A 27,632-nucleotide genomic window follows, 5' to 3' on the forward strand; every position below is an offset into this window, starting at 1 on the left:
GCTTTAGTTTCCCCAGTGTAACCAGGGGCCAGAGCTCTCCAGTGACACAGTTCAAGTTTCCCACTGCAGGTGACAACCTTCACTTGTCCTCTGTTGCACTAGGTGACACCAGCTACTTAAAGCACACATCTTAAGCCGACAGAGCCTCGATCCTGAGCCAACGCTTACTAAATGCTGCAGTTGTGATCCTAAGGTACTTCACAAAATTCCTTTCCAGCAAGGAATTCAAAAGAACACAAAACTAGCCTGCAGATTCTCTGGTATAACCAGGGGCTCAGAACCGATGGCATGGTGGCCAGGTCTGGGTCAGAAGAAACATGTTCCCTTCATCTGCATGGACTACTCTGGCTTTGGCTCCAGCTCCTTGGGGAAGGCATTTTTATCTTGCTGTGGTTTTGCATCTTTCGACCAGCTGGGGGAGCTCTTCTGGAGGACTGACAAGCCCTTTGTACAGGGCTTTTTCAGAAAGCATGAGGCCAGGTTAGTCTGGGCACTTGCCGAGGACTCTAGAGCCTTGATGTGTCTCTGGCTGGGAGCCGATGCTCACTCAGCACTGTCACTGCCCTCCACTGCACCCAGAGGCAAACCGGAACAAGCTGTAACCCTGGACCGGGAAGTGTGAAGCTATTTTGTTGTTGGAGATCATTATTCCTGTTTCTATTATAGATCTGTCTTATTATTTAATCTCAGCCCCTTCTTTTTGTTTGCTTTTGCTTTTGTTTCATTTATTTTATCTCAAAATATTTACTTATTTATTTTACGAGTATGCACGTGAATGTACGCATGTGCACCATATCCGTGCACACAGGAGCCCACACAGACAGAAGAGGGCATCAGAAGCCCTGGAACTAGTGTTATAGGTGGTTGTGAGCTGCCATGTGGGTGCTCAGTTAAACACTGAGCCATCTCTCCAGCCCCCATTTTATTTTTTTGAGACTGGGCCTTACTCTGTAACCCAGGCTGGCCTAGAACTCATTTTGTAGCCCAGGCTAGCCTAGAACTAAAGCTCTTTGCAATCCTGTCTCGGCCTCCTGAGTACTAGGAATGTACTGCCACACCCAGCATTCCCCCTCATTCACGCTTCGCTCTAGCCCTCCACCTGTGCCACCACGAAGGCTGTGGTTTTTCCCATGGAGCTCCTTGTTCTGTCTTGGGAGGAAGTAGGTTTAAGGATTATCAGTGAAGTGGACCCCAGACATGAAAACTGGAAAGTCAGGAGACAGCAGGAAAGAAGCTCTGTTCAAATGACTTCAAATGGGAAAGGGGGTGGGATTTGGTCAAATTAAATACACACACACACACACACACACACACACACGCACGCGCACACGCACGCACACACACACACACACACACACACACACAACTTTCATTTACCCAGCCTTATAGGTAGTGAAACAAAAGAAATGATAATAAACTCCAGTGTTTCTCATCTCTGTGGATTGGTAGTTGTGGTGGGTTGACTGGGATTGATCCCCATGGACTCATGTGTTTGCATGCTCGGCCACAGGGAGTGGCACGATTAGGAGGTGTGGCCTTGTTGGAGGAAGTGTGTCACTGTGGGGGCAGGCTCTGAGGCTTCCAATGTGGCACACAGTCTCCTTCCTGCTGCCTGCAGATCCAGATGTAGAACTCTCAGCTCCTTCTCCAGCACATGTCTGCCTGCATGTCACCATGCTTCCCACCACGCTGACAGTGGACTAAACCTCTGAAACTGTAAGCCAGCCCCAATTAAATGTTTTCCTTTCTAAGAGTTACCATGGTCCTGGTGTCCCTCCACAGCAACAGAAACCCTAAGACAGAAGCATACAAATGAAGGCCCCTTTCAAATGCCCACTATCTGCATGCCCTGTTGCCAAAGGGAGATTTGCCCTAAACTGTAGCATTGTGAGGACAAGGGATCATTCACCATGCAATGAGCTCATTACCAACTCTCCACAACAGCAAGCTCTGTCAAACATGCACAGAACTATCCAAGTGATAAGATATCTTGTAAGACTTGAGGGGCATTTTTTTCTTTTATTTACTTATTTTGCCCTTCACAACCAAACTCTAATGAGTAGCTCCTGCTTATTTTTATCTTATTTATGGAGCAGTCTGTGACTGGGGCGGGGGGCGGGTGTCTCTTCATGGCCCCTTTTAATAGCCACCTAAACAAACAAACAAAAGCTAGGCACCTGGTTTGTACCCTCAATTCCAGCACTGGAGGGATTGAGTGAGTTAGGACAATCACTGTGAGCTAGAAGCGAGCCTGGCTGACTACATAGTGAGCTCTATCTAGGTAGACACCTTCTCTCAAAACAAACAAACAGAGCTCGGATCCCAACAACACTTTTAAATGATGAAATCGAATTTCCAAGAAGGATTTGAACCTCAGCGGCATGACTAAATGAAAAAACAACGTAATTATGATGACAGGCTACATTCAATTAAGGCAGGCTCTGGAGTTTCACTTCACAAGCTTTTAACCTGATTTTAAAGTGTGGTGATTATGAGCAAGGTAGAGGAACAGGCTGTGACAACAGGGTTAAACATGTTGACAGGCTTCAGAAAATGGCCCCTCTGGGGCCTGAATGAATGGAAAACTTACCGAGAGGTCATCTCCACGGAGGGCATTCCCTGAGAGGTCCAGGTGGGTGAGGGTAGAGACAGTCAGAGGGTTGGCACTGAGGGCCTGACAAAGGCTGCTCACCCCTGCAACAAGAGAGACCAGCCAAGCTCAGTGCCCACTCCAAGAAACAAAATGAGGCTCCCAAGTTCCCACAAACAGCCCTAAGGTCAAATCAAACTATCAGGCCTGAGGGGCCAGAGCTCTGTCCGTGGAGGGCAATCCCTCTGAGAAGGCGGACTGCACAGACAGCTGGAAGCTCAGTCTCCCAATTTATCCAAGAACAGAAAGTGTTTTCCTTTCAAGTCCTAGAGTGATGGAAGCCACCTAGCTGATGACTTTGAGCCTACATTTGATCCTACGAGATGATTCTTAACTAGTGAATAGTATTTAAATGTTACACATGCATTTGGGCTGTATATGTACTGGGAACTTCATAGAGGAATATATTCTTCTATTTAAGTATATTTATATATACACATATACTTATCTATAAGTAAATAGATATATTTATATATGTTATATAATATATAAATTATAATAGATCTATTTGTAATATATCATATATTATATATTAAAATACATAGAAATAACAATGTATAATATATATGGATATATATAATATATTATATATATATGGAAAGAGAGAGAGAGAGTGAGAGAGACTTTTTCCAATATTCTTTCCAAATGTATGCTAGGCAGAGGTATTTGAAACGCAAAGATATCACCTGCCAATCTACAGGCTAGCTCAATGGCAGACACAGACAGACTGACACAGGGGGATTTCACCCCTGTGGACTCTGCATCTATGGGTTCACCCAACCATCACAGAAATATTCCATTTTTGTTTTAAAGTTATAGTTTATATCTGACATCCAGCACTAGGGAAGCAGAGGAATGCCAAGGCTTTAAAAGGCAACCTGATCTACATTGTTTGAGGCAAGCCCAAGCTGTATGAGATTGTCTTTTAAAAACAAAAAAAGCCACTGCAAATTCGAGGCTAGCCTGAACTATACTGAGACCCATCTCAAAAACCCAAAAGCAAAGAAGGAATATATACTGAGCATGTGCAGATTTTTTTCTTGGTCAGTATCTCCCATGTGATTACACACACACACACACACACACACACACACACACACACACACACACACACACACGTATGTATGCATATGCGCAGGGAAGTTTTTTGTCAACCTGACACAAGCCAAAGCCATCAGAGAAGAGGGAATCTCAATTAAGAAAATACCCACATCAGAGTTCCTATAGTTAAATCTGTGGGGCATATTCTTGGTTAATGATTGATGTGGGAGGATCCAGCTCACTGGGAGTGGTGCCATCCAACAGCAGGTGGCCCTGGGACTTATAAGAAAGCAGACTGAGCAGGCCATTAGGAGAGAGTGAATAAGCAACACTCCGTGGTCTCTGCTCCAGTTCCTGCCTCCAGATTCCTGCCCTGAGTTCCAGTCCTGGCTTCCCCTGAGTAACCTATAAGCTAAGTAAACCTTTTCCTGTCTAAGTTGGTTTTGATTAGTGCTTTATCATAGCAATAGAGTGCAAACTAAGGCAGTAGCTATTCACACAGATTAATATTGTGTCAGGTATTATAAGTAACCTAGAGACGTGTGGGTTGTATGCCAGGGCTATGCCACTTTATGTAAGTGACTGGGCACGTGGAGGAAGAGACAAAGCTGAAACCAGTCTCTACTGTCCCACAGACCCTGAGGGACATCCATGCTCAAGATCCAGCGAGGCAACTACCACCAGCCATACAATGATCAAGAGCATCTGATGCAAGGATGTGGGATTCACTGCTTCACAACCAGACCTTCCAGGGGCCTAGAGGCAATGTTAACATCCCAAAGCAGCCCTCTGTTACAGACACAGACACACACACACACACACACACACACATGAGAGAGAGAGACAGAGAAAAAGAGAGAGAGAGTGTCTATATGAATTTATAAGTGACCAACATCTTTCTTTTATCCTGCCATCTATATTCCTCTTTAACTGTGTGTGTATGTTCATGTGGATATGTGTGTCACGGGGACGGGGTGTACAAGTGTTCACCTGGAGGTAATAGGTCAACCTCAGGAGAAGTCCACCTTGTTGGTTGAGACAGGTTGCCTCACTGCTCTGGCCCACCAGTTAGGTTAAGCTGACCAGCTACTGAGTCCCAGATTCACCCATCTCCTCTACCTCCTCAGTGCTGGAGGATAAGTCTCTGCCCCCGGGCTTGATGGTTTGCTTTTGTTTGTTATGTTTTTCATGTGGTTTCTGAAAATCAAACTCAGGATCTCACACTTAGAAGGAAAGTACTTTGCTTTCTCCCCAGTCATCTCCCCAGCTCCTAGGAATGGCTGAGCCTAAAATGTTTGGACAATACCAGGCTCTTATTAAGAAAATTATTTATTAACCCATGTATTTAAGTGAAGTATTGTAAAACCCAGTAAATAAATTCCAGTGTGAAGGCCAAATTAATCCCGACAGCAAAGAGGCCCTTGGCAAGTAGCCAGCCTCTGAGTAGACTCCAGAGAAACCCTGTTACCAAGCCAGCTTCTCGCTCCTGAAGCAGAAGTTTCCCCTCCACCCCAAAGCCCGTGTTCACATGAGCCTGTGTTAATAAGCTCACAAGTGGCAGGAAGTTACACAGCTACACCACCAGAGAAACGCAGGGCGTACAACACAGATGCACCACACACTGGCATGCCATTCTCAGCTCTGGTTATCGTGGGATTCGGACCACGCTTGGTATTCATGATTGGAGAGTTTACAGCTGGAAGAGGTGGCACCAGATGGTCCTGCTTGACATAATCTGCCAGCCAGCAGGAAGCCAGAGTCCAGAAAGCCATCAGGCATCGAGTGTCTGAGGTGAGTGAGTGTGTGTGGTGGGAGCCAGGGGGAACTTTTTTTAAATCTGTCTTCCATTACGGATCTATGAATATACATGTTTTCTAGGAACTAAAATATTTCAAAACTCTAAGCCTTTCAGAACCTACAAATGTGCCTTTAAGAAAACAGCATTTTTCAAATTGAACAATTTGATACATACCTCAAAAGGACAATTTAAAATTCTATGGATCCTATTTTATCAAACACTATTTGAAAAGGACTCTTGCATGATATGAAAGAGACAAGTAGGGGAGGGGAACATCAGGGGTAACAGGCTCAGGCAGAGTGGGCTGTCCTCACCCAAGGACACCAGAGAAGCCTGCTCTGCCTTTACCCTATTCCCACTCCACTGTGAGGACAAGCAAAGCCTGTCCCTGTCACTGTGCCCCTCTATTTGTTTTACCATAATTAACAAATAAAGGGACACATTTGCATATTAGTATGTGTGGAGAAGACACATACATTAACAAAGAAAGAGTAATATCCTAAATAGAAAACTAATTCCGAATGCCAAGTACCAATATTCCAAGAGATACACAAAGGTCTACAGAAAAGTGGGGGAAATGGCCTAAGCCGGTGGTTCTTGATCTGTGGGTTGTGATCCCTAAAAGACCTTCAAACAACAAAGACATTTATGTTACAATTCACAACAGCAGCAAAGTTACAGTTATAAAGTAGCAACAAAAAACACAGGAGAAACTGTCTTAAAGGCTGCAACATTAGGCAAGTGGAGAAGCAAGCAGTGCAATTAGAGAAAAGAACATCAAACTATTGCTTGCTGGAGAGAACAAAAAGGCCGAAGTGCACATGGCTCATGACTATAACCCTATGTTGCACTTGGGAAGCTGAGGAAGGAGGATTGCCAAGAATTAGAAGCCAGCCTGAGCTACAGAAGAAGGAAGTTCAAGGCAAATTGTGCTACATGAAAGAAGAAGTGGGGTGGGCAGGGAGAAAAAGAAAAGAAAAGGGAAAATAATATTCAGTGGTGGTGAGAATATAAGCAGATTTATACAAAATCCTAGGGGAAGGTGGCAATCAATATGAGAGCCCTAAAATACGCACATACTCTTTGAGCTAGTAATTCTACTTAAGGAGATTCATCCTAAAAGAAATCCAAGAAATAAGCAAAGTTAGTGGCCAGGCTCACATCAGCAACACTGGCATTGCTGTAAGAACTTAAAGTTATGTGTGTGGTAGGTTATTTAAATAAATTACAGAGTGTCATCCCATGGGCTGGGTCATCTTGTGGACTCTGAAAGTGAGGGCTTAGCAACACCAACAATCACAGTGCACCGAGTGACAACAGCTTGTGAAACACCAATCACAGCACAGCGTGTGTGTGGTTCTGCAGGCATGTACGGACAGTCCGAACACAGCAGGAAGGCTGGGCCCAAAGAGTGGCGGCATGAAAAGTAATTTTTGCTTGCTTACTTAACCTATCAGTACCTTTGAATTCTTCATCAGAAATATGCTAATGAATTGGTAATCATAAGAAAAGGGCTCTTCTGAGAATCACTTTCCCGGAATAAGAGAAATAATGAGAAGTGAATCTTAGCTTAGAACCTGCCTATGGTTTCTGGCACCAGATCAGCAAATGATGGCCTGGGGAAATTCCCCACTAGCAGTTGACACGTATGTATTAGTGTGTTGGTGACATGTAAGTGAACATGTGCACTTGAGATGGTGAGACCCATGAATCAATTTTAATTTCCACACACTCCTAGTATAATCCTACAATCAGAATAACGTGTGACTGGATGGACCACCATCCAGCTCTGCAGCATTTAACCGAAGCATGGCCAGTGGTGACAGTGTGAGTCAGGGCTGGAGTCAAGCATAGCACTGAGTGAGCAATGCTGCTTCCAGCCAGACACGCCAAAGCCAAACTACACAGGGTGTGAACACAGAGATCTGCAGTGACGCATGGGAAGGAGCAAGTGGGGAATGTGAGTGGCAGTGAACAGTCACACTGGTAGTGATGCTGACAGTGTGTGTGGTGATGGTTATGGTAAGAGTGAGGGGTGGTGACGGTGAAGATGGCACTGATAGGAATAGCGGTGGTGACAGTGAGAGTGACGGTGTTATCAACAGTTAGTGTGACAATGATATGATAGTGACTGATGGTGGCAGTGGCAGTGAGGGTGACAGCAGGATAACAATGATGATGGTGACAATGAAAGTGACAGTGATATCAACAGAGATAACAATGGTGATGCTGAGTGTGACAGTAATAGTATGGCGATAGTGACCATGGAAGGTACTGGTGGTCACTACCTTCCTTATTAAAGTGCCTGAAGCTGTCCCATGTTTAACTCATTGAATTCCACTACTAGGACAAAGTGGCAATTCATTTCTGTCTCACAAGCAAGTCAATCAAGGAACAGAGATGAGGGCAGCACTTCCCAAGAAGCGGGAAAGAAAGGCAGGCTTCAGTCACAGGTTTCTCAATTCTAGAAGCCTCACTGAAGCCCACAATGGCGCAGGTATGGTGCCAGGAACTGAAGGTTCAGACACAAGAGCAGCATGGGCCCAAGGGAAGCCATTCTATAGGAAGGACACAGAACTGAGACAGCAATGTCCTAAGTGTAAAGTGACTCCAGTGGTCTAAAGAAGTGGGAAGATTCCCTAAGCAGAGACCACCATGGAGGTGAAGGCTGTGTCACCTCCACTGGCGCTCTGTCAATATCTGGAGATGGAAGGATGTTCAGGCACCAAGCAAATGGAGACAGATGAAGAGATGGTGGGTGTGGGGTTTCTCTAGCGCTGTCCTGAGCCACTGCTGGGCAGAGCAACACAAGGCATGGGGTTTGATGAGTGACTAGATAAATGGTGGGGGTGGGGGTGGGGATCAGGAACAGACCTTAGAAAAAATAATTTCTGGGAACCAAGACTAGAATTGGGGGCCTATGGTGGTGAGTCAGGAGCAAGCCCCAGTGCCTCTGTGTGAAGTCGGCATTCACTCTGACAGCTGGGAGAGTCAGCATCTTTTGCCTGAGGATGAACCAAGAAAGACATGAACAGGCGCCTCCAGGAGCCTGAGTTACAAGGCTGGAGGCAGCTGGCCAGTGAGCGCTCAGTGACTCAAAGCCTTAAAAAATTAGGACTACGTGTATATTTAAAAATTCTTTTTCTGCAAGGAAGTCATTTAAATTTAGATTATCAGATTTGAATCACACAATATCTTTACCTTCAAACTGCTAGCATGATGTAATTTATATATTTTAACCAACTACGTAGCAGAGTAATACCTGTTCAAATGCAACAGGCACAACACTCAGAGACCCAATATGAATAAAACCACATATGCTGTACCTTTAGGTGACAGTGAGGTTTTAGACAGGTTCAAATGCTTCAATCCCTTTGGGAGTTTGGCAAATTGAATACTCAAGGAGGACACACCTGAAAAAGAAAAACAGATGATTAGAATTTTCAAGTGCTCAGAAACATGCTATTTTACAACGTGTAAAAATTAAGTATGATTTCAGGAAAAGTGGTTGTACTTTTCTGCCTGAAGTCAGAGCTTCTTTTGCAGCCATTCTCCGCCACACGTTCTGTGCTGCCCACCAGGCAGGAGAAGCCTCAGATCCTAATGCTTACGTACAGCATCTAAAACTTGATTCTTACATCCTTCCTGTCATAACGCTGTTCACAGTAAATCCACGACTAGTGAACTGACTCAGTACGTGCTTAATATGCACGTGCAGGGGCCCGCGTCCAAGCCCCATAAGCTACATTTAAGGAAAGCCAGGCAGGGTGACACACGCCTCTCAGCCTGTCACTGAAGAGGCAGAGACAGGTAGATTCCTGAGGCTCGCTGACCAGTCTCACCAGGCAGGCGAGTTTCAGATAAGAGCATGAGCTCCAAACCTCAAAGAAACACAGCAGACAGTGTCCTGATAACACTGGAGACTGACTTCTGGTCACATGTGTGTGACCACAGGCACACACATATGCACATAGGCGCATGCATTCATATGTGCGGCCGCATGAAGATGCACACGTATAAACATAAAATAATGAACAGATAAACATGTGCCCCTCCCAAGGTCCTTCAAGTGACTTTAGGTTGCAAGTGAACTGTTACCACCTGGACATGTTGTCAGAGATGAAATTATAGCGAACTAAACAAGTTCTCCTAAACTAAGGGACGATGCCTTAAATCCAAGCAGGTGTAAAGAACATCTGTCTGTCTGTCTGTCTGTCTGTCTGTCTGTCTGTCTCTGTGTCTCTCTCAATAGCTAAATAAAACACAACTTCTCCTGGGAGGGATATACAGAGTCTTCCCCGTGTCTTATTGAGTTTCTCTCTCTTTGGGATGAACAGATGCTATTTTATTATTGTCACGAAAAGGGTAATTTTTAACTCCTCACGTAACAGCTTTCCAGATGAGTTCCTGTACTTAATCAGCTGATGGTTAACAACCTCCTTGGGGTTCGTAGTGGAGGACAACACGTAGAATTTCCCATATTTAAAATCAGGTCTCTTCTAACATTCACATTAGGTGTAGGAGGCCAGCCTATTCACTCAGGAGCTACAGGGAGCTAAGTGTCCTTCTGAATGGAAACATGGAAAAGATAAACATACTCCCTTTCTGGCGTCCTTGAAGCAGCCTCGGGCTGCAGGCGAACTATACTCCCCACAAGAATTGCAGACTATCTAAGAAAAACCTCAGTGCCAGACATGAGAAACCTCCACTTGAGTGGTCGGTCAGGTTAGGCCAAGTGCTAAGCTATTGCTGTGGCCCTTGGCTATGACTCAGAAGTTAAAGAAAAGTCCCCATTGACCAAAGACCTTTCAGGAACAGAACTAGAAGATTCAAACTAGATCTAACCTGAAAAATCCTAACTTGCAAAGGGAGGGAAGCAACCAGTGGTCTGTTTTATCCAACTGTAACATCTACGAACTCTTAGTGATGCCCAGCATGGCGAGATACCCCTAAAGGAGCAATGGTGGCCCTCACTTCGGCAGTACCCAGCAGCTATCTAATTGGAGCAATGGTGGCCCTCACCTTGGCAGTACCCAGCAGCTGTCTAATTGGACTTACAGCCCACTGAATGGGGGCAATTTGTGCCTGGTACTAGAAACCTTGCCGACCAACTGGGGCTAGTGAGGTCATGAATTTTAAAGGACAACCTACTGCTGACACTTTAATAGATCACCACATTTCCCAGCTGCATCCTAAAGCTCATTATTATACCAACAGGTAAATGTAGCTCTCATCCATCCTCAAAGCTTCTCTTGACAGCAAACACACATCCTGACAGGAAACTACAACAGGTCACAATGCAACACAACTGCACCTAAGGCTCAAGGAGCATTACAGAAGAGGGATCAGAACAGACTGAAAGAGCCAGAGGACCAGAAGGTGTGCTGAAAGACTGTGTCTCTAGAAAGGACCCACCCATGACACCTCAATACAGCTGCCTAAACAAACCTGAACAACAGTGATGTCAAGAGACAGTCTAATGAGAAGGGGGGAATCTCATGAGATCCTAGAGCTAGACAAAAAAACTATAGGCAGCTAATGACTATTGAAAGAGCTCCTTGGAGAAGAATGACCCTTGTCAAAGGATGGGTCCCTTAACTGGTTGTTCAATTCAAAGCAGCCAACTCTGATAGCACACAAACTACACTAAGTAGACTCAGTAGGTTTATATATTTTATATATTTATAGATAAATTTTATAAATGTATATATTTCTGCATTTTATAAATGTATAGTTATGCATGTATATGTAAGAGATAACAGTAATAAAAATGGGCACACAACTGGGTAGGGACATAGGAGAAATTGGTGAAAAATGACATGAAATGGGCTAGAAGAAAGACAGGGAAGAGGGGAAGTGATATAATTATGTTTTAATTTTTAAAAATTAATTTTAAATATTGCATGAGAATGTGAATTTTTAAACATTCAAAAGTAAAAAATGGTTTATGTGAATGAAAATATCAGAAGCTAGGAGACATAGCAAGACAGATGTGTAGACATAAGATTATTGTGTAATTAAAATGATAACTTCTGTATGTCCCATATCTGGTTGCAAGCCTTGTTCTGAGAATCTTTTTTATCAATGTTGTATAAACTCTGCTCTCCAATTGTCCCCTTGTATGCCAATAAATCAGCTTACAGCCAATCACTGAGCAGGGGAAGGAATAGGGCTGGACTTCCTGCCAGCCAGGGGAGGAGGAGTTAGAAGAGGACTCAGGGGATTTAGCCCCAGGCAGAGGTACAGGAGAGACTAAGAAGATTCAGCTGGAGCAAAGAGAGAAGTAAAAAGCAAGTAACATGGGGATTTTGGTAAAGATGGAGTCAGGATAGCATAGAGGATTAAGAACAGACTTAAACTGCTCAAGATTGTGTTGTAAATCTTTATAAACAAACATAAAAGAGTCTCTATTATTTGTGTGATGGCCGGGTTAAGAGAGAAACTAAGAGAAACAAACACAATTATATAAAAGTAACTTCAACACCAGTGTGTCTAAAAGTCAAAATAGAATGAAAAAATATCAAAATCATAAACTCTAACAAATATTGCGAGCTGTAATAAAATAAGTTAGAGTTCCCAAGTATTACCAGAGATGAGAGTAACATTTCACTAATAAAGAGACTATAATTAGCCTGCATGCTCTGATCAGCATTCCGAAAATATATTAAATGAGTTTGACAGAAATGAAAAAAAAAAACTCCCACAATTCCTACACACAAGCATACACACATACAGACAGACATCTATTGTTATAAATTACATGTATTATCAGTAGGCCAGGCTAGCAAACAATCAATTCACAGACACTTGTTACAGTTTAAAATAGCCGTAGTTAACCTGGGGCAGGGCCGATATCAATCCTCTAAACCACCTCCCACAGTGGGGCAGCCATGGGATCCCTGCCTCAATTCCACGCCATCTGCTTCAAATAACTTCTATCAAGCTACCTCCCATCCATAATCCCATATACTCGCTCATGTTCTTCATCTGGGCCAGATTCTCCATCCACGCCAGCCATGTGCTTCTCCTCCATCTAACCCATGGCGGCCTTCCTCTCTCTTCACTTCAGGTCTCTCTCATTTCTCCTTGTGGCAGTCTCTCTTTTCTTCTTCCCAGGATTCCTCCCTCTCTCTCTCTCTAAGCCCCACCTATCTCCTTTGCCCTGCCCAGGTGGGATGGCTTTTTATTAAGCATAAGTTGGGTCACACAGACAGCAAGCAGTAACTAGCATCAAAATACATCAGACCACCCCAACAGCATTCTCAAAATATATTAAATGAGTTTGACAGAAATGAAACAAACAAACAAACCAAAACCCCACATATTCCTACACACAAGCATACATACATACAGATAGAAATCCTTTCTTCAAAGTGCACTTTGAACATATATGCAAGAGTGTGACCATACGCTAAGTCATAATGTGTGACCTAATAGTAGGATATTCCTTAAAAAATAAGGGACTAAACAGAAATATTCTCTAACCGAAACACTGTATGTTTTCTAAATGTTATTAATACTGTGCGACAAAACTTTTGAAGCAAAATAGAAAAGTACCGGTAATCGGGAAATCTCCAGATTCCCAAGCCTTAAACAGTATAAATGACATAACAAATGATGCCAAGAGAATCAAGGTGGAAAACATTGAGTAGAAGAAAAACTATGATACTAACATTCATAAAATACAATAGAATCATTAGCCACATAAAGCGAAAAAGAAAATAAATTTAACAAAGGCAGTTCTTTTAAAAATCTAATAGAATTAATAGATCCCATAAAGGCTGGTTAATGAAAGAAAGACTATCAGCACATGGCTTACAGACAACACAGAAACAAGCAAAAGCAAAGCCACCCTATGCTTAAAAATTGTCATTTTAGAAAACGTGGACCAACTCCTCAGGAAAGACACAGCTAAAGCTCATGTACGGAGGTCATGTAAGAAGAAGCAATTTATCTCTATAGCCTTCTGCACCTTCAAGAATACACACCTGCAGCTGTTTCACTGCTGGGGACTAGAGCCAGGGCCCTGTGTGTGCTGAGCAATGCTCTGCCCACTGAGCCACACGCTCATCCCAAAGAACTGAATACTCTAAAATCCTCTCCACAGAGAGAAACAAAAGCCGCCAAGTGCGAGTTCCTCTTATGTAAGGTCAATATTTGTAAAGTGCTGCTACCTATGGGCAACTGGATTAATCTATCAAAGCAGATGTCAGAGTGCAGGAATGATTTCCAGGAGGTGTGAGGTGACAAGGGGCAAGAGTGGGACGAAAACCCCACAGGTACGTTGTCACATGACTAAGACTCTATTTTCTTCCTCTTGGCAGTGGGTGCTTTGGAATATCGCTTTGCAAACACTCATGGCAATATAAACATGTCGCTGTAGTTTGGATGGACCTCGTGCCTAGGCCAGTGCAATTGGGAGTTGTGTGACCTCTGAGGGTGGGGTTTTGTCGAAGCTGCTTATATCACTAGAGACTTATCTCCCAAGGCGATTGAGCAATTCTGATTTTTTTTTTTTTTAATCTTTCATCCCTCACTAGTGATGCTAATAGTTTTGTTCAGACATGAGATCCATCCACAGCGGATGAGCTCAGGACAGGCCCAGAGGAGAAGTGTCAATCAACTGTGGAACAGGCTCCAGAACTGTGAGGCCAGAGCAACGTTTTTTTCCTCCTTCCAGGCCACTGCGAGTGTGAGGGAAGTAGGGTGGCACAACTGGGACTTCACGGGCTTTTGTGATGTCCTTTATGACATGAGAGAACTTATTTCAAAAACAGAAACCAAGTGTCATGGCACACACCTGTAATCAGAGCCTAATGAGACCACCTCTCAACAAACAAACAAACAAAGCTTCTTATGTGAGACTGGAAGAATGAGGAATGCCAGACTCCCACTTTTAAATCAGCAGGCGTGAATACTGCCCGCTATTGGTCACTCATTTTCCATTATATGCCTTTTACTTAGCAAATGCACTACATTCTTAAAGCCATATAGTATACCTTCAAATCACTCTAAAAATAATACTTATCAGCGCAAAAATTTATCTGCTAAACGTTGCCACTAAACCTCAGATTTGCTGCATTTGGGTTAATTTCACTTATTCTAATTTTCTTCTTTGATCTTAGACAGGTTTTTAACATTTAGCAAATTTGTATGTGTCAGAAACCCATTTGACACCATGTTAGTCTGTGAATGCCACACTCAAATCAAAGACAGAAATGGATTATGCGCTTTACACAATCAGGCATACCCACATGTCTTTTCACTCATACCTGTAAACACATTTTTAAAAAGGAAGGTGCTCCCAAAGTAATAAGTAACCCAGCAATATTTTCTCTGGGAGTACAAGAGACAAATCCAAAGCATCACAAGTGATAAATAATAAATTCCCAGGTCCAAATACGTGCAAACAAAGTCCTGCTATGTAGTTCTGAATTATTTTTCAATAGGTCTGAAGGGAGAGTTGTTAAAGGCAAGTAAATAAAAGCAAAAATGGAAGTATTTTTAAAAGATTTCAGACAAGTGATTAGAAACATAATGGCTACATAAGAGAAATTGTCACTAAAAACATTTTTCTCGTGTAGGCCAGACTTTCCTTCAACTCCTGGTCTCCCTACCCCCACCTACTGAGTGTTTTGATCATAGTCAGTCACCACCACACCTGGCTTGAAAGCATAGTTTTATATCGTAGAGGAGGAAACTATAACGAATTGTTGCTCTTAATGATTTAAAAACTTAAGAATAAAAGACAAATACTGATGATAGGCCTTGTTAAAGCTGCTCCTGCCTTCCTTGGTGCAATGTGGCATCCATTAAAACAGTTTCTTCAAAATAAATAAATAAATGAATAAATAAATAAATAAATGAGAAAGGAGAGAAAAGGTGAGCGAATGGAGAGTAGAGGATAAAAGAAGAGAGTGTGTGTGTGTGTGTGTGTGTGTGTGTGTGTGTGTGTGTGACACACCTCACACACTGAGAAATGTCACCTATGTACCCGGAGGAAGAGAAGGGTAAGACTCTGGCCAGGAGAGCTCTACAGGCGAGCACACAAAAGCCCAGGTGTTAGCACGGATCTGAAATAGAGTTCCAGCAGGTATGAGGATACAGGTGTCCCCGGAAGAAGAAGGAAACACAGATGCCCTGAGATTGCTGAAGCTGGTGTACCAACAACAGAAGAAATTGATCACAAATGAACAAGATCTTTACAGAAAGGACAGGGGGCATGATGAAACCTTGGGCCAAAACGATTCAACTCAACCATTTGAACAAAACAAAATCAAGCAGAACCCTCAAAGCCGGGAGCTGTAGCCAAGTTTACTGCTTAAAGTTCCCACTGGAGATGTTACTAGACAGGTTACTTTTCCTAGGATTTTTTTTTTTTTTTAAGTATGTAGACGTAGTTTTCCCTTTAAAATGCAACTGTTCTAGCTTCCTTTACTTAAAAGCATTTTTTTTATCTAATGAAAAAGTAATTATAAAATGTTTCATATGCTAATTTACCATCCATCATTATTAACTTCCATACACAGGAAAATTAAGTTTGACATAGTAAATTTAATCCCATTAGTCACATGTGCCCTTAAAAGCTTACAAAACCATATGCAACTGCAACATTGGGCCACCCTTAGCCACAGAGATTCACATGGTGAGAGATGGGATCAACAGGCCCTGGCTAATCTAGGCATTATGTTAATGAGCTAGCAAAATTCTGCCTGCAGAGCTCTAGCAGAGAAATGCCAAGTCCTGGTTCGTGGCTTTCAGGAAGTATATCGGGCGCTTCCTGAAAACACGATGGTCCCGCCACTTGGAGACCTGCCAGGGTGATGGGCATGGATTTCAGAGCACTTTCATCTCCAACAGCAAAACAGAACACAGATACACAGAAAGAACACTAAAGATATCGAATCACATGGTATTACATATTTTAGGTTTTATAGTGAAGAAGAGATGGCTTGAGATGCTTAAGAGCACTAGCTGCTCTCCCAGAGGACCAAATTTCATTCCTAGCACACAGCTGGTTATAACTCCAGTTCAAAGGGATCAGATGTTGGTGTTCCTGCTCGGATGGGAAGGTGTCCCTGGGACTCAGAAGCTCAGGAACCATACAACTCTGAGGTGGGACAGTGTCCTCATGGAAGGGCATCCTGGGACATGAGAGCCCAGGAATCAAAGAGTTCCACACCGTTCTGAGAGGAAGCCTCCTCAGCAGAGGCTTGTGCAGCTCCCAGGGAGGCTGGCTCCACTACTTCACTTCATAGCTTCATGACTTTTTCTGATGAAAGAGTCACACCAGACAGCAAATCTCACATAAGAGATTTATTGGGAGGGTACAGAGTGTAGACGAACGAAACTAGAGTTGGCTGCCCCTACTCCTGGGAGAAGACAGCAGGGAACTAAGCAGCCACAGCCTTAATAAAGGATCTTTTAGGGGATGGAGCTCTCTAGAGCAGAGTTTTCCACATGGTGAGGATTAGTGAGATTTTGAGTCCTGAGCTAGAGGAGTTCAGGGGTTGGTGGGGTTTCCTGCTCAGGGATTGGTAGGCTTCTATCTGGAGCTCAGGGATTGGTGGCTTTTTGTTTAGAATTTTCACCTAAAATTAGCATAATCTGGGAAGGGTCCTATTGAGGGGCTGGAGATGACCTTCTTGACAGTTACAGAGGCTGGAAGCTGTTATGACAGAGAGGTCTTGGGTGAGCTCCTCAGGTGGCTGCAGGCCACTTTCCTGCCTTGAGAGTTACAAAGCTTACAAAATATACAAAGTTTACAAAGGGAGTCCCCACAGGCCAGCAGCTTGAATTGGCATGAATAAATAGCCAAACTGAGACGCCCTTTCTGGACTCCATGGGAACTAGGTGTGCATAGGCACACATGCAGGCAAAACACCCATACTTATAAAACAAAATTTAAAACACATTTTTTAGTATTTTTACCAATTCCTATTGGAAAGTAGAGAAAAACTAAAAAAGAGTGACTAAACAAGTAAAATTCAATGAACTCTTTCTATTTTTTCAAATAAAAGAAAGCCAGGTGTGGTGGCGCACACCTGTCATCTAAGCACTCAAAGGAGCGATGCAAGAGGAGCATCATAAGTTGGGTACCAACCAGAGTGGACCATGTAGTGAGTTCGAGGAAAGCCTGGGCTACAGGGGAAAGGGCAACACGGGCTGTGTGCAGGAAAACAGGGCTACAAGGTAAGGAGGGTATACACAGGGCAGTAGAGTCACAGGACTACAGGACTATAAGGCTCTAGGGACAACAGAGCTAAGAGAAAGAGGGCAACAGGTTATAGGACTACAGGGAACACAGGGCAGCAGGGGAAACAGGGCAACAGAGCAGGGAAGGAAGAAGAGGTAAAAAGTCAGAAGACAGAGCTTCTGAGGGGGAAAGAGGAGAAGGGGAAAACAGAGTTAAGAAAGAATTTGAAAATAAAGGGGTATTGGCGGGTGGAGGGGAATGGAGTCAACATACACAACTTTTACAGGTTCTAAAATCCAAACCTATGACATTTAAAACAAATATCACTTTACTGTATTTTACAATAAAGATATTAAATGTGCTTAAAATGATCAACCAAGGAAAAACACTATTTTACATCTGCCACAAAGAAGTTTGACATTTGAAACATTAAAGTGAGAATATAAGAAAATCCTTTGATACACGCTAGAACAAACTAACTTGTTCAAACAGCACAGAGCTGCTTAATTCTACTTCCAAAGGAAACCTGTAGAACCAGATTCCAAACCCACCAAGCGCAGACGCTCATCCACTGACCAACAGTGAGGCAGGAAATCACAGGGGAGCGTCTGCACACGTGGTCTCTCCCACCATTGTCCCAGACACACAAAGACAGCAGTTTCCTCACCCTCATCCTATGAGCAGGGATATCTGCACTGCATCTTCACTAGGCTGTATCTATCATTGAGCAAAGTCGGAAAGACTAGGGTTTCCTGGACGTACAGCAATGGGCTGTTCTTACTCCCCTATGTACTATGTCTCCTCACAACCTCCCCTGGCTTTCTTTGCCTCTGTTGTTCCCTGCGCCACCAGGAACCACAGCACACCTGGTTCCTACACCTGTCCTGCATCCTAAGTAGTTTGAAAACAATAAATTCACAATTCGGCTGGGCGGTGCTGATGAGAAACTGTAAAATTATAAAATACAAGATGCTTGTTCGCTTGTCCAGCCTTGCTCACCTCTCCCAGTTCTCGTTAATGCTAACTTCAAAAGTTCCACCCTAGTTCCCAGGATAGTTACATGTAAGTTTCCATATATCAGATGTCCCCATACGGCTTTCAGTAACCGCTCTAGAGACCCACACCCAAGCCCCCACAAGGAGCTTCCCAATGCCAGATGTCCTAATGTCCATATGGTCTAACTTGATAAGCAACCCCACCTGCTTTGCGGTTTTAGTCTTTAAAACTAGCCTGTAACAGCTACTCGGGGTCCTTCACCTCCCGAGTGCTGAGGGACCCTGACACATCAACAACTGGGACTTCTGATGTGTCAGTAATAAATTTTACCTATACCTCCAGCCTGTGTGACTTGAGTGGTCTCTCACGGCGACCCCCTTCCCAAATTGGACTCTAGAGTCCAACACTGACACCCACCTTTAATTCCAGCACTTGGGAAGCAGGAGGGTGGGGAGATCCCACCCCTAGAGATCTCCTCCCTCTACACCGGGGGATGCAGTGGCAATCGCCTGTGCCTCTCTGTTCTCTGTTTCTTTAGCCGCAGTGGTTAGGTGCTGGTCACGCCTTCAGGCTTTACAAAGATTTCCCCAAAAGCACATCTGATCGCCTACCCATTTTGTCTCTATGGCTTCTGGCTCACATTTGCCTCCAAGTGACTAGGAGAGGCCCCTCTGCTTGGCTTTCTGCTCTCTCACTGGCTCTCGGGTTGCCAATGGACCTGGTCCACATGCCAGTTTACTTAAGTCGGCCAAAGCTACTCCTACCTCAGAGAGATAATGCAATGCCCACCATAGGGCTCAGCATTGTCACCAGGGCTCCACCTCTGCCTCGCTCTCCTTCATGCGTTACCCTCTTTCTCTGGTGAACATAGTCCTATCCAGATCTACACACTGGCCATCAAACACTGCCTCCCTCGTGCCCAATTTCCTCAGTGTTGGCTGTCCCTCTTCATTCTCCTACAGTCTGTGATGTCCCTGGGACCTCTGTGGTGATGTCCACAGCTCCTATGAGCCAGTCCATCAGCAGGGATTCCCCCTTGGGTTATGCAGTCTTTGTTTCTGGGAGGACTCTGTGGTGATGTTATTCAATTCTCTCTGCTTCTCCTGCGCTTAGACTGACACCATCAATCTCATATCCCGCAGCCTCATGAGAGTTTCGTTCCTGTTTAAAAGTTTTTCCCAAATTAAGCAGTTCGGCCAGTAAGTATTTCTTGATTACCAGTGTCTCACACTAGGCCGCTGTTAGGCTCCCCTGACGCATTTGAACCATAGCCTTTCTCTTTCTCTGAGAAGTGTCATCCCTTACTTCCTACTCCCTCCCTCCCTCTCCACTATCCAACTTCTCTCATGAGTTCTATATTCATGGATCCCAGAAGGAGCTCATCAAGTCTGTCCTTTTCTCCTTTTCAGCCCCATAGCCATAAAACATGGCAAGTCTCTCTTATTGAATTTACCCATCAAATCAGAACCCAACGTGGAGGGGAAGTGCTGGAGGTATATCCTCTTCCCACTGTAATTCTTCCCTCCTACAAATAAGCTTCCTCTGGACAGCCAACTCTGCCTCAGAGGAGTTTCTCAATACATGAAGAAACAGCCACACCACTCCACAGGAGCTGGCTGTCACTCCAGAGACTGCCATGTTCGCTTTAGACCTTCAGCGCTTCTCAGGGCATCTCCACACTCACACAGTAGGGTCCGCTAACCAAGCAGGCAGGGCGCTTTATACCACAGAGAAGACTGGCACGCTGGTACACCTCTACCCTGCTCATTCTGATGGTTCAGACTTAGTTCCAGGCCTTACTCCCCCACAGCAAGGGCCATGCAACTGCCCTCACTGCAGTACCTCATTTCACAACCCATAGAAAAAAGAGCCATACTGGGCCCCCCTGCTTTTGACCTATCAGAGATGCTCCACCCTCCACTTCAATTCGTCTTCCTCATCTTGGAGAGTCTCTTCAGTAGTCACAGCTGCTATGATGAAGGCGACAGCTGCCATGTCTGTACAACAGCATCTGATAAGTTTCACCCAGACACATCTCCCTCTGCTCACTAAATCACATTTTATGTTTTCTCTCCACAAGCCCATGATAATCTGAAGGCTGCGGACCCGTCCTTCAGACTCTGGTATGACAAGCAGTACATGCTGTAAATAGCCAGGGTTTGCTATATCAACATTCACGTCACAAAGCCAGCAGCCAAACTTTCTGTCCAAGTGCTGCCAAGTAGGTCTCAGGGTGGGTGGCACAGGGGCAAAATCAGATTCCATTTGGTGCTTAAAGGCCTCAGAATTCTTGACTACTAACACATTGAGAAGCTATTTGCCTCAGATTTGTAAATGATCTTCTATGGTCCAGTCTCTCTCCTATGTCACAGAACTTCCTCTCTGACTCCATGCCCATCTTTCGATCTAAAAACTCAGAATGGCTGCCATGCACACACCTACAATTGCAGCAGTCAGGAGGTAAATAAGAGACAGCCTAAGTTACATGAGACCCTGCCTCAAAATGAAATAAACAGGAAAAGAAAGGAAAAAAACAAACAAAAAAAAAAAACAAAAATGACTACTTTATAGATTGAAGTTTCAACATTTTACACACAGCTAGGAAATCCTAGGATATTTCTACCTATGATTTAAAAAGCTACCAAGTCTATTTTGATAATTAGCCTGAATAAAAAGAGTCAATCAAAAGCCTGTGTGGCATGGAGGTAAGGTCATGATCCTAGCACCCAGGAGGCAGAGACAGGAGGCTTGCTCTAAATTTGAAGCCTCACACCTCCCCCCCCCCCCAACTCCTAAAAGAAAAGGACAATGAAAATTGTCTCTAAAGGCTCAACCCCAAGAAGGAACAGCTATCCAGGGCAGTGGCAAACACAGCAATGAGTGGAGGAGAAGTGGGCAAGTCTCAATCTATGAAAATCTTTTCAGGTCTCCAAACAGGAGGGAATGTGGACAGAACACACTGAAGATCTGGCGAGCAAGCAGGGGGAGGTGGGGGGGGGGGAGGCGGGGAATGCTCACAACAGTCCATGACAACAGTATCTATAGCAGACACGGTTGATGAGGGTGGATGTGAGAACGCACACAAAGGTGCATCTTTTGAGGTCTGAAGCCGGAGGGACACAAAACATGTTTGCTGAGCACAGATTCACACTCACACAATAGAGCCCTCTCTAAACTTCACCGTGGCTTCCAAGTACAGCTTTTAAAAGCAAATAACAGAAGGAAGTTAGAGTCAGTCAAACTCCATTTAAGGAAAAGTCTTGCACTAGATGTTGTGTGCCTAAGGGAGGGATAGGAAGAAGCTGGCCCAGAGGAGGGTGACAGGCGGTGGGTGCCCCAGGAGTAGGGCATAATTACCCATGCTTACTTATAGCACAGGCAGAGCACAGTAAATTTAATGAAAGGCTTGCAGGAGCCCCAAGGTCCTGAGAGAAGACATGATACTGAGGGGACAAGTTGTCTAAAAGTACAGAGGGCACACAAGACAGGAGATGTAGGGCCTGGGACTCATCCTCCACCTTCCAGTCCCACAGCACTGACTTGTGGTCTCCTAAGTGTGTCTCCTTCCTGAGGTTCAAGCACACTGCTCCTGGGACAAATGTAGCATATTCCATTTAGCCAAATGTACCGCATTCAATTTATCCATTGATGAGCCCTAGGCTGTTTCCACACTGCAGTGTGTGTGTGTGTGTGTGTGTGTGTGTGTGTGTGTGTGTGTTATGAGAGTCTGTGTATGTATGTTTATATTTGTGTGTGTGTATGTCTGTGTAAGTGTGTCTGTGTGTCTGTGTATGTATGTATGTATGTGCTTGTGTGTATATGTATGTGTGTGTGAGTGTGTATTCGTAAGTATGTGTGTATGTGTGTGTGTTACTGTATAAATCTGTCCTCACAGCAGTCTTAGTGCAGACTGTCTCACTTCCTTTGGGTGATAACCAGGAATAGAACTTCTAGGTTCTTTGGAACATTTGTGCTTAACCTTCTAAAAAAAATGTCTCTCAGCCAGGCATGGTGGCACAGCACAACTTTAATATCAGCACTTGGAAGGCAGAGGCAGGTGGATTTCTGTGAGTTCAAGGCCAGCCTCGTCTATAAAGTGAGTTCCAGAGAAATCCTGTCTCAAAAAACAAAGCAAGCAAACAAACAAAACCCACCTGTCTCTTTAGTTTCCAAATGGCCGCACATTTTTCCATTCCTACCAGCAATGGAAGCATGTCCCTTTCCTCACACCCTCTCAAATACATTTATTTTTATCACAGCCAGACAACTAGCTATGAAATAGTACCTCATTGTGGTTTTAATTTACATTTCCCTACTGACTAACCATGACCTGCTAGCCCGACTGGCTTCTGGAGTTGCCTCCTTAGGGACCTGAGTACTTCCCTCTACTGATCCAGCCTGGTCAATAGAGAGGTACAGCCAGACTCCTTCGCATCCTACAAACAAACCCAGCACAGCTCCGCTGGCTATAGGAGGTGCTGTGTTCAGTTTGCACTCCGCCGCATTCACCACTCTGCCGCTTCTGCTTCTAACAGAGCCTGTAGAGAGAACGACTGTGTTTCCTACAGAAATGACGATGCTCCAGAGAACCCCGCACCCCCTGCCTCCTCCCCCCCACCCCCTCCAGCCCGGTGGTGTCTTTATTTTCAGTCTGGGCTCATGCTTAGGCTCCTGGTCACGTGACCTCGTTTTGGACTCAGCCTCCACCTTCCTTCACGGAAGTTACCCCTGAGGTTCCCTGCCAATGCTACAAGGGATCACTTTCCACACGCAGCAGCATCCCAGTCAGGAAGTAAGCAGCTCAGCTGCCTCCGCGCCCTCAGCTCAGCTGCATAATTAATCTTCATCAAATACCTAACATTGAAAGATGAAAGGCCCTATTCAACATGGCTGGAAAACATTTCCAACAGCAAATGAAAACAAAATGTTCCCTCTAGAGATGGAGTGATTCCGTCTCCAACCCCATCCATCAATGCTCTGAGCCAAAGACAGAGAATTCGGCACGAGCTTTTCTGTTCCTGCGTCAACAGCAGGCACCGCCTTTGCTACCTTCTAAGCTTTGATTTTCGTTTTTTGTTCCTCAGGGGCGGGGATTGATCCTCACACATGCTAGGCAAGTGCTCTGCCGTACCCGAGCCCCAAATGCAAACATGTGTGAGGAATCATTCTCCTCACAAATCGGGCCCTTCGATCTCCCCATGTTCACAACTTATAAAATGTATGTGTGGTGGGCATACATCTTAAAGGGACCCCTTTTTAAATGCTTCCTGTAAAGCAAGACAGACAGGTGACTGTAAGAGAGGTTCACCACATGGCTATTAACTAAGAAACCATGGGCTGGGAAGGGAACTCAGTAGCTCAGCATGCACCTAGCACGCACAGGCTCATTGGTCAGTATCTACGAGGGAGGTAAGGATGTTTATCAATGCACCAGCCTATATTCTTGGTGCCTTTGAGTAGAGGTGCAAAGACAAAAATCTGAAACCAGCCTAGGCTACACATCAAAACTCTTGTCTCAAAAAATAATAATGGCAGCGTGTGTGTGTGTGTGTGTGTTAAGTGGGTCACCTGAACACACACATAGGTATATGAAAGAAACTAAAGCTTCTGAGACAAGTGCTAGCTGGCTCTTCGCATCACAAACTGCCAGGTGAGGGGTGGAAGATATAAAGCAAGCTGCCTGTGAGAGCTGGGAGTGGTCTCCACCAGTAGCGAGCAAAACCACAGGGACCCCTTGTCCTAGAGCCCCAAGGAAGCTAATCTACTGTTGACCAGAGATTATAAGGAGGACTCAAGGTGAGTGTGGGGAGGATTCACCTGAGTGTGGGGAGGATTCCTGGGAGGTGTGGGGAGGATCCTGGGTGGCTGTGGAGAAGGTTCTAGATGAATGTAGGGAGAACTCTCTGTGTATGAGTGGAGGGCAGTGTGGAGGGGCCTCCCCATATGTGTGAAAGGCTCTGCAAGGGCTCCAGGTGACTAAACTGAAGTTGGTATTAGTCCCCAGCCCTGGATAAACCAGGACACTAGTCTTCCTACGCCCCTGGCATTCCTGGTCCTATGTGAGATGGAGTACCTCGATCCTCCAGTGGGTTCCCAGCAAGGTTGATCGTGTGAAGTCCTGAGTTAGGATTCTGGGCTAGAGCACCGGCCAATTTCTGTGCAAAATCTCTGCAAGTAAACATCAACGGCATTAGTGATGGACAAGATGCAAGTTGTTCAAATGAAACATCTAAGGATCAAAATGAAATGAAACCCCAAAAATACATCATTCCCCCTTGGCTTGCCTACAGAAACACCCCCCCCCCCCCGCCCAAACACACACAGGTTCATTTTGTCCTACGCTGGAAAGCTATGGAAAACGCTTAAGGGATAGAAACCTTACTGCGCTAAGTGGGTCACTTGGAATGGGCCTTGCGGATTTAAAACTCAGTCACCTTCCTGTGTGCTGTTTGCTTCCTGAGTACGGACAAATGTGACCTGCGCCTCAAGCATCTGCCACTGTGCCTTCACTGGGAGGAAGAACCCTACCATTACCTGTTGAGCCCCTCCCCCACCCATTGGGGGGGGGGGGCTCTCCATCTCTTTTCAGATGAATACTGAATGCTGCTAACAGCATCTCGGACACCTTCCTGTTTTGTTTTCTTTAATTCCACACCGAGCCTGCTTTCTTGAAAATTCTGGCAGGCTCTTCCCTGTATCTTGCTTCTCATTTCCTGTAGCATTCACACATATAAAACTGACCACTTTAATTACTGAGTTAAACGCCACTATTGCTAGTACCCTATGCTACACAAAAGGGGGAGAATCACTGTTTTAGTTATATTTTAACCTGAAATAGCACACTAAGTGCTAGGATTAGAAAGTTACCTGCCTTGCTCATTAAGAACAATAAAGCCATTGTTCTAACAGATTCTAACTCGTGCTATTCAGGAAAATAAAAAATAAAAAAGAAAAAGAAAAAACCTCAGGGGTGACATTAAACCATTAGATAAAGTCTGGAATAAATCACTACAACTGATAAATGTAAGAAAATCACAGGGAATCTCTTTAGCACAGCTAGACAGTGAACTGCGCGGGCATCCTCAATGAGAAGGGTACTTTGCTAAGTACTGCACGCGCATCAACCCACCTACCCTCACAACCTCAGTGACTGTCCCCATGTCTAAGGTAAAGACACCACAGTGTAGACCGGCTAAGCTCCCTGCGTGAAGCCTGAGACATCTCACCAAGGTCCACCCTCTTAGCCACCACACCACGGGCCCTCTGAATGTCCCAGTGGTGGAACATGTTATCAAACTCTTGCCTTTCATAAACATGACAGCATTGTGGGCTAGGTGCTTGTTCTGTGTTGTGATCTGAGTGTGAAGTTCACCTCATAGGTGCATGGATCTTATAAATTTGGTTGTGAGCCTGGCCTTCAGTGGCTGAGCCATCTCTCCAGCCCTGCTCATGGATCCTAACATGTACCCCCAACCCACCCAGCTCATAGCATTGTTTAGAGCGGTTGAGAAACATTTGGTCATTGGGACTTAGCTAGGCAACACTGGGCCATAGATTTGGGGGTAGAGGGCTTTAGGCCAGCTTTGTCTTGCTGCCTGACCCCTGAAGGTATTTAACCAGCCTCATGTGCCTAACAGCACTGTGCTTTCCACACCAGGGTCCATGATCCACTGCAGCTATGCTGAGTCTAAACAGACCCTTCCTCACCCACATAGCATCTGTTGAGTACTTTGGTACAGCAATAAGATTGATTTGTTTTTTGTTCATTTTGATTTTTTGTTCTAGAAGGACAAACTGTACATGTGCACCTCAACTTTTAAAAGGATTGGGCACTAATTAAAAAAGCAAATGATATAAAAGTTTAAAGTAACATGTTCACAGATTCAGGAAAATACTCACGTTCTGAGTCCAGCATTTTCCAAGACCAATTCTTCCAGTCGATTAGACCTACTCACCACCCTCAAGATCTGCTCACAGACATCTGTGGACTGTAACAGAAAACACTTGTTCAGTATCCTGTAAGTCTGGTGAAAAATCATTTCGCCAGAGTGCCATAGACCTACACAACGCAGAGACCTAAGTAAATGAAACACTTAACCATACATACATTGCTCAAGAACTAGTCAGAGGATGTCCCCACTGTGCACCACCATGGAGACCTGGGAACACCACGGCACAAAGCACAGAGTCTCCAAGTGTATTGCCCCTCGGGAAAAAAGACAAGAATGCTATGGTCTGAGCCAGTGCTAAGCCCCATACCCTCACTCACATTGAACCATCCTCAACAATGTGATGGTATCAGCAGGTAGGTTGGGAAGGTGAGTGTGTCTTCGGAGTGCACACCTTCAAGAATGGGATTAGTGCCCTGACCAAAGAGTCCCAGAGAGCTACTCTTGCCCTTCCAAAAGAACATCTACTGGAACCACTTACAGACCAGAAAGTGGATGCCATCGCATATTGAGCAGGATGCCACCTGAACGGTGGACTTCCCAGCATCCGTAGCTGCGGGGAGCAAACTTCTGTTGGGTAAGTTATTCTGTCTGTGGTACTGTAATACGCAGTCTGAGTGGAGTGAGATAGAACATATAACTACGAGGCAGTAAGAAAAGCAGTACTTTTGGCAGAGCCACAAGTCCATAAGTTCCTCTCATCTTTGCTTCACAAAATCAAAAGGGCTTTCCAAGGCAGAGATGGATGTCTCAGATGGCGCTGAGGACGAAGTGTCAGTGATAATGACGCTGCGGGTCTCCTTACAGTTTTCATTGTGGACCTGGCACTGAGCTGCGTCCTATGTGTCACTTTCTAGTATAAATAGGAACAGCGAGGGAAAGGGTGCTTTGTACTTCATCGTGGTTGGTCTCTAGGACTCACCAAAGTAGGTAAAGGGGGAAATGGCAAAGACTAAGTAAATGCCTCCATGTTAACAGTAATTTTAAAAATGACTTAGTCAT

General features: G+C 44.6%; 1 protein-coding gene across 1 annotated transcript in view; it reads right to left on the reverse strand.

The window, feature by feature from the left end:
• Positions 1-27,632, reverse strand: part of Carmil1 (capping protein regulator and myosin 1 linker 1) — a 259,669-nt gene that overhangs the window by 88,823 nt on the left and 143,214 nt on the right. Inside the window, exons 10-13 of the mRNA XM_051169309.1 lie at positions 26,581-26,669; positions 24,755-24,849; positions 8,816-8,902; positions 2,591-2,694 (exon numbers count right to left, since the gene is read on the reverse strand). Of these exons, the coding sequence (XP_051025266.1) occupies positions 2,591-2,694; positions 8,816-8,902; positions 24,755-24,849; positions 26,581-26,669 (375 nt within the window). The remainder of the gene's footprint in view (positions 1-2,590; positions 2,695-8,815; positions 8,903-24,754; positions 24,850-26,580; positions 26,670-27,632) is intronic.

Source organism: Acomys russatus, chromosome 3, assembly GCF_903995435.1.
Source record: "Acomys russatus chromosome 3, mAcoRus1.1, whole genome shotgun sequence".
Classification (NCBI taxonomy): Eukaryota; Metazoa; Chordata; class Mammalia; order Rodentia; family Muridae; genus Acomys; species Acomys russatus.